This window comes from Lissotriton helveticus, chromosome 3_2 (genome assembly GCF_964261635.1).
Source record: "Lissotriton helveticus chromosome 3_2, aLisHel1.1, whole genome shotgun sequence".
In the NCBI taxonomy this organism is placed as follows: Eukaryota; Metazoa; Chordata; class Amphibia; order Caudata; family Salamandridae; genus Lissotriton; species Lissotriton helveticus.
The window spans coordinates 48,762,758-48,779,726 of NC_136062.1; the positions used below are offsets into that span (position 1 = coordinate 48,762,758).

At 44.0% G+C, this 16,969-nt stretch overlaps 1 protein-coding gene across 3 annotated transcripts in view; it reads right to left on the bottom strand.

Moving 5' to 3' along the window:
• The window catches only part of SLC12A1 (solute carrier family 12 member 1), a 425,119-nt gene that overhangs the window by 326,665 nt on the left and 81,485 nt on the right, over nucleotides 1-16,969 (bottom strand). For all 3 annotated transcript variants that reach the window (XM_078684807.1, XM_078684808.1, XM_078684809.1), the window contains exons 3-4: nucleotides 9,017-9,142; nucleotides 8,802-8,877 (exon numbers count right to left, since the gene is read on the bottom strand). In XM_078684807.1, the coding sequence (XP_078540933.1) occupies nucleotides 8,802-8,877; nucleotides 9,017-9,142 (202 nt within the window). The remainder of the gene's footprint in view (nucleotides 1-8,801; nucleotides 8,878-9,016; nucleotides 9,143-16,969) is intronic.

The following is a 16,969-nucleotide window of genomic DNA, read 5'->3' on the forward strand; positions in this document are numbered from 1 at the left end:
TATAATCAGATGAACTAGAAATATTCAATGTAAAGGTTTTAAGTAAAAATAGTACCTAAAAGCACAAAGCATCACTCATCGTCATCTGGTTGTGCAAGATCAGGGGAAAGTCACAAGTTTAGGCTGACTACGATGGAGTGTCGGTCAGATACAGGGACTAGCCTACTCCAGCTAAAAGATTTACCTTTTAAGTCTGGCGCAAGGAGTTCCATTTGTGTTGGAGGAAGCTGCTAGGAGGAGGCTGAGAATCGTAGAGGATCATTGCTATAGCACAAAGAATTACTGGTCATTGCTGGCCATCTCTCTGAGCATAAAGAAAAGGTCTCACCGGAACTTCGCGTTAGCGGCCATCGCCAAAACTTCAGTATGTTCACATTTTCTCTTAGGAGGAGTTCTCACTGATGCCACCCTAGTCTCCAGGACTTGGGAGGGGGGCATCGCTTGCGGATCAGAACTCATTTCAGCAGAGGCCAGCAGGGAGGCCTCTTAAGCTCGTTGCGTCCCAGTAGATTACACTGGAGGTCAGCCAACTGACCCTTAGAGCCACTCTGGGTAGCCTAGGGTGGAGGCAAGTAAGTCCATTCTTCTTCCCCAGACAGCAAGAAAGTCCTTCAAACAACAGGGCTGTCCTCTGGCAGCATGGCAGTCCTTCTTCTGTAACTTCTAGGAGTCCAATATTTATACCTAATGCCAGCCTTTGTTTGATGGTACTCCAGTGGCTTCTCCTCCGCTAAGGTGGAGGAGCGTCGCCCCACTGAACAAAAGGAAAAATAAAATGATAAGAACTATTGTTATTATCACTTTATTTTTCCTATATATTTCAGTGGCTCTTGGGTTGGGCGGGGCTCGCGGAGTAGGGAGATGAGTGTTTTTCACTCCTGAGGGGCGCACAACTGCTTGGCCGGCCCTCTTGGGCTGCCCAAATAGTCATGCGCAGTTTGCATCTTCCCCACCAGGTGAGGAACATGCAAACCCTGCCAGTCTCTTTGTGAGTGCCGATCCACAGCGCTCAGACCAATCACTACGCTGCATTGCAGTGTTGTGATTGGCCATGGGTAGGTGGGAGGACAAGGGCTTCCTGCTGCTGGCCGGGAATGCAGAAAGATGTGGGAGGGAGGGAGGACAAAGTAGAGGTGGCAGACGTTTCAGGTGAGTGTTTTTTTGTTGTCTTTTTTTGCCACACCCACCCTCCGCCTCACCACCGGGGTCCCGTAGCAGCCGTTACTTGGGAACTCCCTGCCTTATCCTCACATCTGGTTCTGGAAAGTTCTTCCCCTTCTCCTTTCAAGGCTCCAAACTGTCTGTGGATTAGAAAAGGCATGGCAGGTCTGGTGTCAGGTTCCTTTGTGTGTTCAAGAGGCAAAGCCCTTTGAAGTGTATGCGGTGCAGTGTACAGCCCCTCCTCAGTCATCCCACCAGAATGACACATCCTCTCAGCATCTAAGCTCCCTCTGTGTTACAGTCTGGAAGCATTACACAAACCTCAATAGCATAGCCATTCACCGTCATGTGACCCAGGGCAGTGGCAGAAGGCACAAATGATTGGGACAAGAAATTGCCTACTTCTTAAACGTGGCTTTTTCAGAATTGTATCTTAAATTACAATTTATTTTCGTGTAAATAGTATATCTCTATCTGCGCTCAATACAAAGTTAACACTTTTTAAATGTAATAAGGTAACTCACTGTTAGTCAATGGGAGAGATCGGCCTTATAACAGTGAACAACCTTTTTAGGAGTTTTTCACCACCAGGACATGTAAAACCTATGTACACATGTTCTGCTTTTCAAATTCGAGGCACCATGCCCTGTAAGCCTGCCTCAGGGGTGACTTGTAAGTATTAAGAAGGAAGGTTTTAGACATTGGGTCTCTAGTTGGCAGAGGTTTGTAGATAAATAGATAGTATTTATCAGAGTAAAACAAGACCAACACAACAAAAATCCAATATGTAGAAGATGAAATATGAATTTTAAAGATTAAATCCCGAAACAGTGTTTAGAAGTTAAGAGCACTAAAAGGTTACTTGAGGTTGCGCTGGACAGGGCTAAATCTAAAGTTCCAGCCAATTGCAATGGAGGGCAAGCCGGCTGCCAGACCCATGCAGGATCCGCTGAAAAGGTACCTTGGATGGAGCACAGCGTCATTGTCAAAAGTCCGTTGTGCCGGTCCTGGTTCACACAATCGGGTCAATGCGTTAAAGTTGAGTATAGGTGGTTTTTAAATTGTGTGTTTGAAAATGCCACTTTTAGAAAGTGGGTATTTTTTGCTTTACCATCTGTGCCTCTGCCTGCCTGTGGAATCAATGTCTGGTTTAGACTGACAGCTGGGTTGTTTGTACATTCACTATAGACAGTCACACAAAAGGAGCTAAGGTGTGTCCTACATATCCTGATGGCCCGTCACCAGTGGTGAGAGGAGTTGTGACTTGCCACCTCAATAGGGCTGTGTCTGGCTTCTCACAATGTTGTCTCCACCTCCTCGTAGTGTGTCTGAAGCCAAGGCAGGACAAGGCAGGATCTTGTGGACAACGAAGACTTTCCTTTGAAGTATTTCTACTTCCAAGGTCAATAGGGGTATAAGTATTGGATCTACAACCCCACATATTTAGAACACTTCTGGCTGGAGGACTCTGCCAAGAAGAAGAGCTGAACTGCTGTCAGGAGTACTAGCACTTTGCCATGTGTTGCTTTGCTGTGCTGGCCAGCAGTTGCTGCTCCTGTCAGTGTGCAGTGAAAGAACTGAACGTTGCTTTCTTGCATCCTGCTCCTCCAAGGTTCTCGAAGGGCTTGTGTGTGCTTGCCTCCTGTTGGCCTTGCAGTGAAAGGAAACACATCTAGTTTTTATGAGCTTACCCAACCTAAGTCACCAACAAAAGATTTCAGGATGCCCCTTAATATAACTATGTCTGATTGGGTTTTAGACTTTACTTGACTTTGTCCATTTGTTGACCCATTCTAAACATTGCACATCTGACTTGCACAATTAATTGGTGCCAACAATGCTATATTTTCACTTCCCCCCTTTGAAGGGGGTGTTGCTTCAAGGGTGCTCAGCTACAAAAGCTCTTTCTAACATAACCATTACGGAGACCACTGTAGTGACCTCTGATGCACCCTTTCCCCCACGTGCTACCACCATGTTTACAGCCTACGTTGTTTTTATTTCACTTGATGAAGAACAATTTCAACGTATTTAGCCAGTGTTAAGCACAGCTGTTTTACCACTGTAAATGTCAAAGTGTTCTTTCACTGACTTGAAGTCACAAGTGTGTGAACCATCTTAGATACACCTCCTGAGTTACGTCCGAGGAGAGCGACAACTGTAGTTTATTGTACCCAGTTCAAATGGGGCTTACGTTCGAGAACTTAATAAATATTTACATCATGTAATACACTTTACCAGCGTGGCCTGAATGGACGCTATATAAATAGACATTTATGAAAATGCGGGCGCTGCTCCTCCTGGCGGCATGACCTCTGCTTTTGCTGCATTTCCATTGTCAACAGTGCACCTGCACAGCCAGTGCATTCAAGCAGTGCACTATAATGCTCTGGTCTTCAGTATTGAAATGTAATCTGATAAAATATGCCAAATGTACATTAATAAGACTACAAACCTCACTGAACGCCTAAAGCAAATCCCCTGCGCAGTTTTACGTGTGCACGATGATCCGCCTTATTATCTTGGAGATGATTGTGACATTTGATTGAAGTTCAAAGTTTTCCCTATAGATGCAGATGTCAAATAAGTTCACTTGCAAAAAGGCCTACGCTCCTGGCTCTTCTCACACTGGGAATGAAGTAATATTCCTTAATGAGCGCAATAAGTTACCAAATGGCCTTTAAAGAAACTAATTGCGCGCGAAGCCCTCGAGCATGACTTGACAGTGTTAGCCCGCTGACTTTTAATGGAACGGCATACCTGCGCGCGACCCTCTGGCTGTGAAATGCAGTTTGATACGCTTCATAAAGCTAGTAGGCACCTTTTTGTCAGGTTTGGTGTTGACTCAAAATATGCATGTTAATTCTTAAAGGCCCGGAAACACAAACCTACTTTAAAAACAAGGAACAATTGTCTCACAGCTTTATTGAGTATTAATGTGCTAACATATTAGCATCAACAGGAAGTAAGGAATCTGGTGAAATGAGGTGAATTCAAGCAACCCTCACGTGAGGAGGCAGTAAAAGAGTTAAAAACTAAACTGAATACGTGGACAGCTCAGCAAGTGGATCAGTCCGCAACGAGCAGAACATAGGGGTGTGGAGAGATGGTTGGGCTCATGTATAAACAGTAGTGCATCTTTGTGGATGTTCAAAGACTGCAGGTTCAACTTGACACCCAGCCTCAGCCTGACAGGGTGGCCATGACACTTCATGAAGTCTCAGGTATATTATCCCAGTGCCCAGCGCACTATACTTAATATGGTGGTGACACCCTTTACTAAGAATCAAAATGTCAATCTATTTTGCACTCCCTTAATTCATATAGCATTTTTTACACTGTGCATGATGTTCTTGGACACTAACTGGGCAGAATAACAAAGCCATCCACCGAAGTATGCAGACGTTTACATGCCGAAGCTACCCCTGTAAAGAAAGTACAAAAGGCTTTTACTGTGATCGTAGACACCAACCTAAAATAGTGCACTGTGCCCTGCAGTAGATGTGGAATTGGTGTCAAAGTTAGTACAATTTCCAGGGTGATGTTTTGATATGTCACACCAGTCCCCAGTAGGAAGTAATGAAAAGAATGGATTTAATGGGAAGAAGAACTGGCCTTTGACCTGGAACATATTGTTGCAAAATACACTGCTACTTTCCTGGTTAGGCTAGGATTGGTGAGCATCACCCCCACCCTGCTGTCATGTGGCCCAAAATGAGAGGTGCCAGTCTGTAAAGCATCCAGCAATACACAAAAACAATGTTAAAAATCATGTACATGTCATGCAGAGAGATATGTCTTGAACATCAGCTGACTATGTCAACTGTTGTCGTAATCCAGTTCCCTGATGAAGAAGAATGCGTTTGCACTTGCACTTTGTGTGTCTAATGGTTGTGATCTGTAACAATGATAGGCCTCACGGGTAGTCAGTAGAGAATAGTCTTTATTGTAAGCCACATCTAATCACCTCCGCCTCCTTCCTCCAGCTCCACCAATCTCCCACTTTACATTTCCAAGTTTCTCCAATAGCAGCAAGTGGTAGGAACACTGGAGGAACGAAGGTTCCATCACATAGACCTAACTAGGCTCATATTGTAAATGCAGAATACTACTCATCTCCCTCCTAATTCTAACACGGTTTACAGGTTATAAAAACAAACACATTACTGGATTTGACTTGATAGATAGAACTACCTAAAACAGCTTGGAATGACTATTGAACACCATGCAATAAAACAAATACAGTCTACTCACTGGAGTAGTCTACTCAATGTTGACATCAAAACCTATTCACAGTCATATCTAGGTTTGGTATGACGCCTTTCACTTCTCCAGTTATTGAAATCCGGACATAGTCACACAAGTATCCAGGTTTGGTGCGATGCCTTACACCTCTCCTCTTGTTTACATCAGTCTCATTGTAACCATTCTGTTTGAAACCAACCACTTCCACACTTTCAAGTTCTCCACATTTTGATACTCTTGCTACCTTATTGAGGTTAGACTCTCTATGATCTTGAGCCTTGAATGCATTCTTAAAGACTTTAGCTACCTTCATGGGAGATAAAAACATGGACTTTGGAGCAGAAGATCCTTTACCTGGATACAAAATTCTCACCATGTCCCCAACTTTTATTCTTGTCATTCTAACAGCTCTGCGTACATCATATCTCTCTTTGTTGACACGTATTTTCCTCAATTACATCTCATCTTTCTCTTTCTTACATTCTTCCACATGTACACCATGAGTGGTTCTAATGTTTATCCAAGACAGACAAACTAATCTACATACTTTCCTTTTCAGAAACAATTCAAATGGGGTTTTTCCTGTCATAGTGTGTGGGGTAAGTCTACAGTTTACAATCTTTTAAAAAATGTCTTTCTTCCAACACAACTGATTAGCCAGTGCTCTCTGGATGGTTTCCTTCAATATGCAGTTGATTCTTTAAACCATTCCATTAGGTTCTGGGTGGTACAGTGCAGTCTTCTTATGTTTTATGCCCCTATCACCTAGAAACGTCTCCATGTCTTTGGACACAAATTGGACCCCATTGTCTGACAACAACATGGAGGGGAAATCTTCTTGTCAAAAAATGTGTTCTAGGAACCTATTGATATCCCTAGTTCCTATACAGTTATTGATCTCCACCTCAGGCCACCTTGAATACATAACAATTAGCACAATGACATATGTGTCACTAGCGGACACCCTTTTAGGACCTAAAATATCTATGGCAACTTCCTCTCACAGTTCTTGGGAAGCTTTCTCAGAACCATTGGTTGTACTCTTGATTTCAATCCCTTATAACATTTTATACACTCCATGCACTCCCTCACTGTTCTTTCAGCAAGAATGTCCATCCCAGGCCACCAGTACACCTGTCTCAACCTTTCTATTGTTTTTGAGATACCCGGATGGCTATCATGAGTAAATTCCACAAGATGCCCTCTTACATTGCTAGAGAGAATTAGCCTGGTACCGCTTATTAATAAACCATTCCGGTATGCCAGTTTTGACCTCACCCACCAATATGGTTTTAAAACTTCATTTTTCTTTGAGTAACACTTCCAGTTTCCTGCAACTTCCTTAATCACAGACCACAATTTAATGTCTTTACCAAGCACTTCAATCCACTCATCTTCTATAATTACACTATCCCTGATCAGAGAAACAACAAAATCATCATACTTATCAATTACATCTTCATCTTCTGAATCCTCTGTCACAATCCTTTTCACTAGATGCGAGCAGCAGTCTGCAATGTTATTCTTCACACCTGGTACGTAATCCACATTAAAACTAAAGTACTGAAGTGATACCACCCACTTCCTTATCCTGGATGAGATATTATCAATGCCTTTCTTCTCAAAGATCTCTTTAGGTGGTTTGTGATTGGTCTTGACTTAAAAATCGCAACCCCATTCAAACTTCCCCAGTTTGTGGACTGTGCAGAATATAGCTCGGGCCTTTTTCTAAATCACATAATTTTGGAAATGGTCCTTTTAGGATGCTTTCCCTTGAAGTTTTGCTTTTGTCACTCCTGGTATTTTGCTGGTCTATGTGCTAGACGTAGGACTCTAAGCACCTTTGACACTGCCATTCAGTGCCAAAGTGCTGTGCTTGTCATATACATACTGGTGATCGGTGTACACATGATTGGCTGACTTGGGTTAGCTGCAAGTCCCTTGCCTAGGCGTAAGACATATACCTGGGGCATCTAATTAAAATGCTCCTTGTGGGCCTGCAGCTCTGGTTCTGCCACTCATGGAGGTAGCTCTTCAAACGTGCCACAGGTTTGCCCTAGCGGGGTCTGTGTACAGGTTACTGTTACTCAATTTGCCATTTAAATAAGCTTCTTGCCAAGTTTCTGCATATCTCTCACCACATCAGAGTACTCCCTCAGGGCAGGGTGTGGTGTCGGAAAGAGGCAAGGCAAGGGCGCGGGTGTCCCACATGCATTGGAAGCGAATGGCACCCGATGGTGTGTTCAGTGCGGTGGGGCCTGCTTCTCAAATTATTTAAACTGGGGGACCTGTGAAAAGGCTATTGAGCAATGTTTCCTACGTGCAGGAGTGTGGCATATAGTGTTTGATATCGATGAGTTAGTAATGGTAACTCACCGTTCACACGAGTGTATTCAACATTACTAATGTGGAAATGCCACTTTGGGAAAGTCGGCATTTCTGTGCTTGTGGCTCTTCGTGCCTGTGAGCCTTCCTGAGATCCACATCTGGGTGCTGAGGGGGCAGCTACATCTCTGTATTCCTGATAGAAGGCCATAAACTAGGGGCTCACGGTAAACTGCAAACCTCTGACTCTGATTAGCCTTGGGGGTGGAGATACATTCTGCATAATGAAACCCCCCCTTGCCACCAATGTAACAATGATAGGCCTTACAGGCAGTTGATAGAGAATAGTATTTATTGTAAGCCACATTTATTCACCTTAACCTCCTTCTTCCTGTTCCTCCATCCCTCTGTCCCCCTCCCACTTTAAAATATCAACATTCTTCCATACCAACAAGTGGTAGAAATAATGAACTAACTAGGCTAATATTGCAAATGCAGGATACTACAGAGTCCCTTTCCAAACAGTGGCAAAGAAATAGGGTCAATGGAGGAATTCTAAATGATCCCAGTGCCCTAGTAGATATGCAAGTCATTCAATTAATTCAGCTTACAAAAGCTGACGCTGAAGCCAGTTACAGGCAAGGTTATATTGGAACAAAGGGGCATTGGTCATTGCCAGGGGGGGGTAAACAAAACTCGCCATAAATAAAACAAATAAGATATGTCAATAGCTTTGAAACACTCTCTTTAACTATTTCAACTCATAATATTCAGTGGAAAGCAGACTTTATGGGAAGAAACACAGTTTAAGAAAATCTTCTTTTTTTCTTACCACTGTGCTCCCATGGCAACTCAAAAACATCTTAAAGAGGATTATTATCTTGGGACAAAAACAACATCAATTCCCTCTAAATTCCCTATGAAGGCTTCTTCTCCTGGCAGTAGGCACTTTCTTATAAAGTTGTCATTTAGCTTCAACAGAGATCCATGCGAACAAAGTGTTTTTCAGTACAGTATGTGCATGCTAAGGCAGCTCACAATGAAACTTGAGATTGTGCTGTAGAACCTACCTATTCCAGCCTGGCCCACGATCCAAGACAGTCGAATGAAAAGCATCACACCCCAGATATTCAACATGCACCTCACCTGCGATTGAGGTAAAAGAAATATGACAAAAAACATTAGAACTCTGCTTCAACAAATGACAATTCCTGATGCATGATGGTTTTTAATGATCTACTGGCCTGTTCATATCAAAGCTATGCAAGAATTGTTGTGAACTCACCAGCACACCCTTAATCCACCCAAATTTCACAAAGCCTCCTTTTTCCTCTTCTTCGATGATGTTCGCCTCCTCATCGGTTGGGAGACCATCTCCATTGGCCACAGAGCCTGGACTCACTGCCACATTCTAAATTAAAAAGAAGAAAATACAAACATCAACATTGTGTTTTTTGTTTAACCACACATGCACGTCCATTTTGATTAACATCTTTAGGCAGTGACAAAATTATTCAACCAGCCTTCGTTGTAAGAGCAATATATTGTTTGAAAAAAGTTATCCTTTTAATTACTTTATGTGACAGTCATTCTAAAGCCAACATTCTTGGCACAAATAAGAAGTGTTCTTATCTGGCATCCAGCACTGACAGAATATGAATCCCTAGAGCAGGGGATTAGGACAAAATTCTGCAACTGTAGTTAAAGAATGCCAATACTCCACAAAGCATGCTTCACACATGCCATTTTTCAGACACCGAACATGAGATCTAATGGCTCACATAACAAGCTTATCTTTTTCCTTCAATAGGCTTGAGGCCTTAATTCACTTGCATTGCCAGCTGCTATTCCAATAGTACAGGAAGACTAAAAAAATACGTTTTGATAAAATGTCAAGCACAATTATTGTCAGATTTTGTCCCTGGTCAATCTTCTGAATAAGTTCACGGGACATGTTAGGTGTGCAGAGATTTATCTAAGTACTTTGGTGCATCATAAATCATTTTTCATACACTTTTTGATGTATGAACGAATGTCAATTTACATCTTTACATACATTGAGAGAGGTTTATATCTGTTGGGACTGCTTTAAATCTATCCTGGGATCATGGTCTCTTATGGCTTTACATAGCTTGAGAGAGAAATTTACATAGATGGAGGAAGCTTTACGTACGTTGGCAAAACATGACATACTTTATGGGAGGTTTGCCTAGGTTGTAAAAACATTTCATGGGTTGCAATCGCTTTCCATTATCTGAAAAAGAACGAGAAAGAGAGAGAGAGAGAGCAGTGCCAGGGACCATAGAGTTAAACATGGAGGCAAGGGAAGGGCAGGTTTCCTGAAGCCCAAACCCAAGATCTGCATAACACAGAGCTACGGTGACTTGCCAGGCTGCCGAAAAGTCTACAAATGTGATGTTAACCTCAAGGATCTTACTGAGGACAGCAGAAGCAGAGGGGCACCCCTAGCACTGTTGTAGACCCCTGGCTAGGACTCAGAGTCTGGGTGCACTAAGGGGAGAGAGGCCCAAGACTAAGATGAGGCTTTCCTGTGAGAGAGTTGAGAAGATGGATGGGGGAATTGCTAGAGTAGTGGTGAGGCAGTAGTGAACCTTGATGATAACAAAGTTGGATAATCAATGTTTACCATGGAGGTGGAGAGCAGGGCCAGTGAAGTTTGCGATATCAGTTGAAGTTTCTGTACCTGGAACCCCAGACAAGCAGTAAGAATTAGTGAGGAGGCCCTGCCCATGACTCCTACTGCTTCTGGAGTGTTGCAACGGTGGTTGTGTGTGTGAGCCGAAGAAACACAAGGAATGCCAACTGAAAGGAGGGGAGCTCAGACGGCATCCAAGTTGGAGCCCAACAGACGGGGGCAAAGGCCATGCTGGACCTGGCCTGGTGGTGAGTGAGGACGGCTTTGGGAGGGTACAATATTGACGTCCTCAGCTTAGGCCTGGTGTCCTCTTATCATTTCCTGCCTTGTCCTCCTGTGCTCCAGTTCCTACCACAGATCAGACATGAGAAATCAGGAGCCAAATGAGTAGGTCCTGCAGGTGGAAAAATGCCATAGATGACTGCATGAATGCAGAGATTGCTGTGTCCCAGGCTCGGGGTTGTCCCCAGAAACACAAGAGAATATGGCTGCGATGGGCAGACTACAGCGGCATAGACGTACCCCAACTCACTGAGCCGGACCCTTGACAGACTCTATCCCCTGGTAGCGACTGGTTTCTATACAATTGAAAGTACCATCTGAGCACTTCCGAGCACATATTCAGCAATTCGCTTATAATTTGGTGAGGTTGGTAACGAACTGCGCAATGTTGTTATTGTTACGTTTGAGGGTTACATAACAAACACAAACAGATGATCATGGTAGTATGTATATTTATCGTAATGTATCCTCCGGGACATGTCTCAGGCTATGCCATGTAACAGCAAAAAAATATGTTGTTAAAAAAAATGTAGTAGGTCCTTCTAACTGGTGTAGTGAATTGAGCTCATGGAGATCTCTATGGATGGGGCCATCTATAAACTAAGTTGGGAACAGTGAAGCAGCTCTCAGTGAACCAGAGAGCCCTGCTGCCCATTTTCTGTCACCCTATGCAGCAAGAAGTACAGCCTGAGAATTGTTATACCTGGGTGCTGAGTTTGCATCCCCCGCTCTTTCTACTGCTTGAAACTCTCTGCACTAAGCCTCTCTGAAACTCAGTGATGACTGGATAAAAAGGCAATGCCATAGAAGAGTTCCTGTTCCTGCTAAGCCACCCTGATCCTGGAAAAAGCATAACTGCTTTCAGAGGTGAAAGTACTGATGGTCTTTGGCTGTCTTAGCAGGACCGAATTCCTGAATATGAATCAGATATTGCCTTTGAAAGGGCCACAAATGCTGGAAGAGTGAGGCTTGGTGCCCTCAGTCACACTCCGGCATTTGGCCATTGGTTTGCAATGAGCTTGAAAAGGTGAAGCTGAAGAAGCATGACTTGCCCTTATATAAGGCAGATGTGATAGTCTGTTAGAGGTATTCAGAAGGAATTAAAAAGGCTCTAATAGAGGAAATTAAAGGTGTGCAAAACGTTTTGCCCTTGAATATTGAACAGATTAGCACTAGGTCATTCGAGGCAGAGGACAAGCTACAGAAACTGGAAAAAAACACCAAACGCATGGAGCCAATAATGCTCAGTGCAGATGAATGCATTGAACTGCTAATCGTGTGAATGGGGATTGGAGAATAGAACATGAATCGAGAAAACCTGGATTTGGAATGTGAGTGATGGTGCGGAGGATATCAAGTTCGTAGAATATGTATCACTCATCTTCCCTGAGTTCTTAATATGAAAAAGGATGCATTGAATAAGTCCACAGAGTGGGCTCTAAGAGGCTTGGCCAAAATCGAAGACCACAGGATGTTCTTGCAAAGATGACTTAATTTCCATAGAAAATACTAAAACGAAATGTGCTTTTAAAAATAAGGGAGCTCAAACCTATCACAGATGTTTTGAATAAGTAATCTATTAGGTTTAGGTGTACATTTCCTCATGGTATTGCCTTTGACACGGACCTCACTTTAATGGAGAAGGGTCTAGAAGTGCTGCAGGCTAATGAAGATAGGGATTCAATTGGCTTATCAATATCTTGGAAGGCTCGCTAAGATCCAAGTAGCTTTCAAATATCAAAAGGACGAAGACATTTGAGGAACAGGTGAACAAAATCACTTAATGAGGTCACAGGGGTGAAGATCAGTGTGGAACCCTGGGGTATGCAGCACCTATTCCGGGTACCATGGATCCATATGGACTCTATTATTTTCTGTCAATCATAAGCATTTTGAGCTAAATAACTATGTAAAGGTGGTCCCTCCTAAGAGGATAATAGTTAATCGAGTCCCAATAATACTTACTTGTGTATTGCCTCCCAGTGTTTTAGATATATCTTTTACAAGAATCAATAAAGATATGTTTTAAAAAAATCATTAGATTAAAAAAAAATGATCTTAGTTAGATTGCTAGTTCAGGATCTCCCCGTGCAGTAGGTGGGAGTCCACTGGGGGCTGTGTCGGTGTGAGGACAGGGCTGGACCAAGCAGCTGCACTTCCCTAAGTTTACATATGCGGCAGGCTGAGTGAGGCCTCCCGCGCTTCCCAAGGTGTGCACCCTACCCTTGAGACATAGTGGGAGGCGGTACTGAAGGGTTGTAAATGCCTCCCCAGCCCGATGGGCCATAGTTGAAACTAGAGGAGTGCAGTTTCAGCCCAAAGGCAATTACTGGAGCTACTGGTGTAGGTGGTCAGGGGGCCTTGCCACCTATGAGTCGGTGGAAATTACCATACTTTGTGTATGAAAAGCCCAGAAGCGCTGTGCTTTATGCAATTATGATGATACTGGTTGTTACCTTGTAATATGGTGATGTATGCACAGGGTTGGTATAATGTGGTGTGTTTATGATGGTGGAATAACCCACACAACTTATTAGTATGGCTTCAGTCTTTGTGTTTTATATACCTGTTATGTTTATAACAATTGCCTGGTTGGCAAAGTGATTATGATCTATGTGATGTTGCGACAATTGCCTAGTATCAAAGTGATTTCTGTGTTTGTGGTCTATGTGTTTTTTATACAATAAATGAGTTATTTGTATATACTACTTTGTGGAGTCTCTTTTGGGTGTATTTTCTGTCACTGGTGTGTGTGTGAATGTGTGTGTGTGTGTGTGCTTTACATATTGCCTCTGGGATAAGCCTGACTGCTCTGCCAATCTACCAAGAGGGTTATCATGGGTTATCATGGGTGTGTCACTCCCATATCCTGACTAGAGTAGTAGATTCTGCCTGGCTTATGTCCATACCCTAGCCAACCAGAAACCCCATTTCTAACAATGTATGTATTATTGTTGACGTTTCAATAAAAAAAATGGCTTGGAGGTCCCTAGCTCCCAGAAGTGTTCTAATGGGAGCCACACAAGTCAAAAGGTTAAGAAGCACTGGTGTAGATGATTGAAACTGGAGATATCCTATGATTGAGGTTACATTGTGCTTTTTGTGAGTGATGTAGACCTTCATTGCAATAAATGGTAAGGTCAGCTAGAGACTGCGGTATATGGAAGAGGACTTGCGATGATGTTTTTAGGGCTAAGTGAACAGGACCCAGGACAAAAGCCTTCAGGGACCTTGAGTTTTATAAAGACCTTTCTTTGTTTCTTAAGTAGGGGTTTATTTGTTGATGGTGGTAACAGTGGAGATACTGTGGTGGTAATTTTATGGCACTTTTATAAGGGTATTTCTGGGAACTGAGAGGTAAGATAAACGTGGATTTCTAAACTTTCATATTATTTATAAACTCAGACTTGTGACTGACATTGAGAGTGGCTGAATAGAATTAGATTGTGGGGACTAGTGGGTCTGTTGGTTTTTTGGGGGATTAGGATAGGTTTGAGAGGGAAAGTGGTATGTGACCCTAATGCAGTTTACTATGGTTTTATGTGTTCTGATTTTATATGAGGGGAGCTGACATGATATTAAAAGGGATACACTGGATGAAGTGCTGTGAATGAAGGTATTGAATTCATAGATGTTGAAAGCTCTAGTGGCATTGTTAAATATGTGAGTCAATTGCTGACAGTGGATTACAGAAACACATTTGTTGAAGGGTGACATGGCTTATTTTTTCTAGCACAATATTAAATGAATTTTTAAGCCATGACTAAATTGAAAATGTGTTCTGTGTGACCCTGCTCATAAGCACAGTTTGATGAAGGCTGAAGCAGTGATAGGTAGACAATAGATTACATGAGTGATGGCACAAGTACTCAGTTGGGAGCATGATGGATGAGTTCACAAATTGTGGCAGGTAGTGTCTGAATTTGCTGTGGGCAAGGTGATGATCGCTGGAGAGTGTAATCTGGAGTTGAACCCATACATGGATATATAGAGAGGGGTAAAACACACAAGATGATGGACGGAATGTTGCACAATGGCAAAACATTCACCCCCAGTCACAGATCTGGGTTTAATCCATCGTTATTTTGCTCACCAAGCCACCCCAGTTCAGACATGGCCATATGCAAATCAGTCTTGACCCTGTGCCTCGTGGGAACAGTCCAGACCGAATTGCCAAGCCATGTTTTCCCTGGACCAGAATCAAGCATCCTTGGACCGGTTTCTGTCTATCAGCCGTCTTCTGCCAGGATAGCTTGTCTCCAGTGGCGTAGTGAGCACGGGACCCACGTCTGGGCATACCCTTCCCACATAGAGAGAACATCAAAACACACAAGATGATGGACGGAATGTTGCAAAATGGCAAAACATTCTCCCCCAGTCACAGATCTGGGTTTAATCCATCGTTATTTTGCTCACCAAGCCACCCCAGTTCAGACATGGCCATATGCAAATCAGTCTTGACCCTGTACCTAATGGGAACAGTCCAGACCGAACTGCCAAGCCATGTCTCCCCTGGACCAGAATCAAGCATCCTAGGACCGGTTTCTGGCTATCAGCCGTCTTCAGCCAGGATAGCTTGACTCCAGTGGCGTAGTGAGCACAGAACCCACGTCTGGGCATACCCTTGCCACATAGGGTGAACAGCAAAACACACAAGATGATGGACGGAATGTTGCACAATGGCAAAACATACACCCCCAGTCACAGATCTAGGTTTAATCCATCATTATTTGGCTCACCAAGCCACCCCAGTTCAGACATGGCACTATGCAAATCAGTCTTGACCCTGTGCCTCATGGGAACAGTCCAGACCGAACTGCCAAGCCATCTCTTCCCTGGACCAATCACAGATCTGGGTTTAATTCTTCGTTATTTTGCTCATCAAGACACCCCAGTTCAGACATGGCCATATGCAAATCAGTCTTGTGCCTGTGCCTCATGGGAAAAGTCCAGACTGGACTGCCAAGCCATGTCTTCCCTGGACCAGAATCAAGCATCCTAGGACCGGTTTCTGGCTATCAGCCGTCTTCAGCCAGGATAGCTTGACTCCAGTGGCGTGGTGAGCACAGGACCCACGTCTGGGCATACCTTTCCCACATAGGGTGAACAGCAAACACACAAGATGATGGACGGCATGTCGCACAATGGCAAAACATTCACCCCCAGTCACAGATCTGGGTTTAATCCATCGTTATTTTGCTCACCAAGCCACCCCAGTTCAGACATGGCCATATGCAAATCAGTCTTGACCCTGTGCCTCATGGGAACAGTCCAGACCGAACTGCCAAGCCATGTCTTCCCTGGACCAGAATCAAGCATCCTAGGACCGATTTCTGGCTATCAGCCGTCTTCAGCCAGGATAGCTTGACTCCAGTGGCGTGGTGAGCACAGGACCCACGTCTGGGCATACCCTTCCCACATAGGGTGAACAGCAAAACACACAAGATGATGGACGGAATGTTGCACAATGGCAAAACCTTCACCCCCAGTCACAGATCTGGGTTTAATCCATCGTTATTGTGCTCACCAAGCCACCCCAGTCCAGACATGGCCATATGCAAATCAGCCTTGACCCTGTGCCTCATGGGAACAGTCCAGACCGAACTGCCAAGCCATGTCTTCCCTGGACCAGAATCAAACATCCTAGGACCTGTTTCTGGCTATCAGCCGTCTTCAGCCAGGATAGGTTGACTCCAGTGGCATGGTGAGCACTGGGCCCACGTCTGGGCATACCCTTCCCACATAGGGTGAACAGCAAAACACACAAGATGATGGACGGAATGTTGCACAATGGCAAAACCTTCACCCCCAGTCACAGATCTGGGTTTAATCCATCGTTATTGTGCTCACCAAGCCACCCCAGTCCAGAAATGGCCATATGCAAATCAGCCTTGACCCTGTGCCTCATGGGAACAGTCCAGACCGAACTGCCAAGCCATGTCTTCCCTGGACCAGAATCAAACATCCTAGGACCTGTTTCTGGCTATCAGCCGTCTTCAGCCAGGATAGCTTGACTGCAGTGGCATAGTGAGCACAGGACCCACGGTCGGCATACCCTTCCCACATAGGGTGAACAACAAAAAACACAAGATGATGGACGGAATGTTGCACAATGGCAAAACCTTCACCCCCAGTCACAGATCTGGGTTTAATCCATCGTTATTTTGCTCACCAAGCCACCCCAGTTCAGACATGACCATATGCAAATCAGTCTTGACCCTGTGCCTCATGGCAACAGTCCAGACCGAACTGCCAAGCCATGTCTTCCCTGGACCAGTCACAGATCTGGGTTTAATCCAT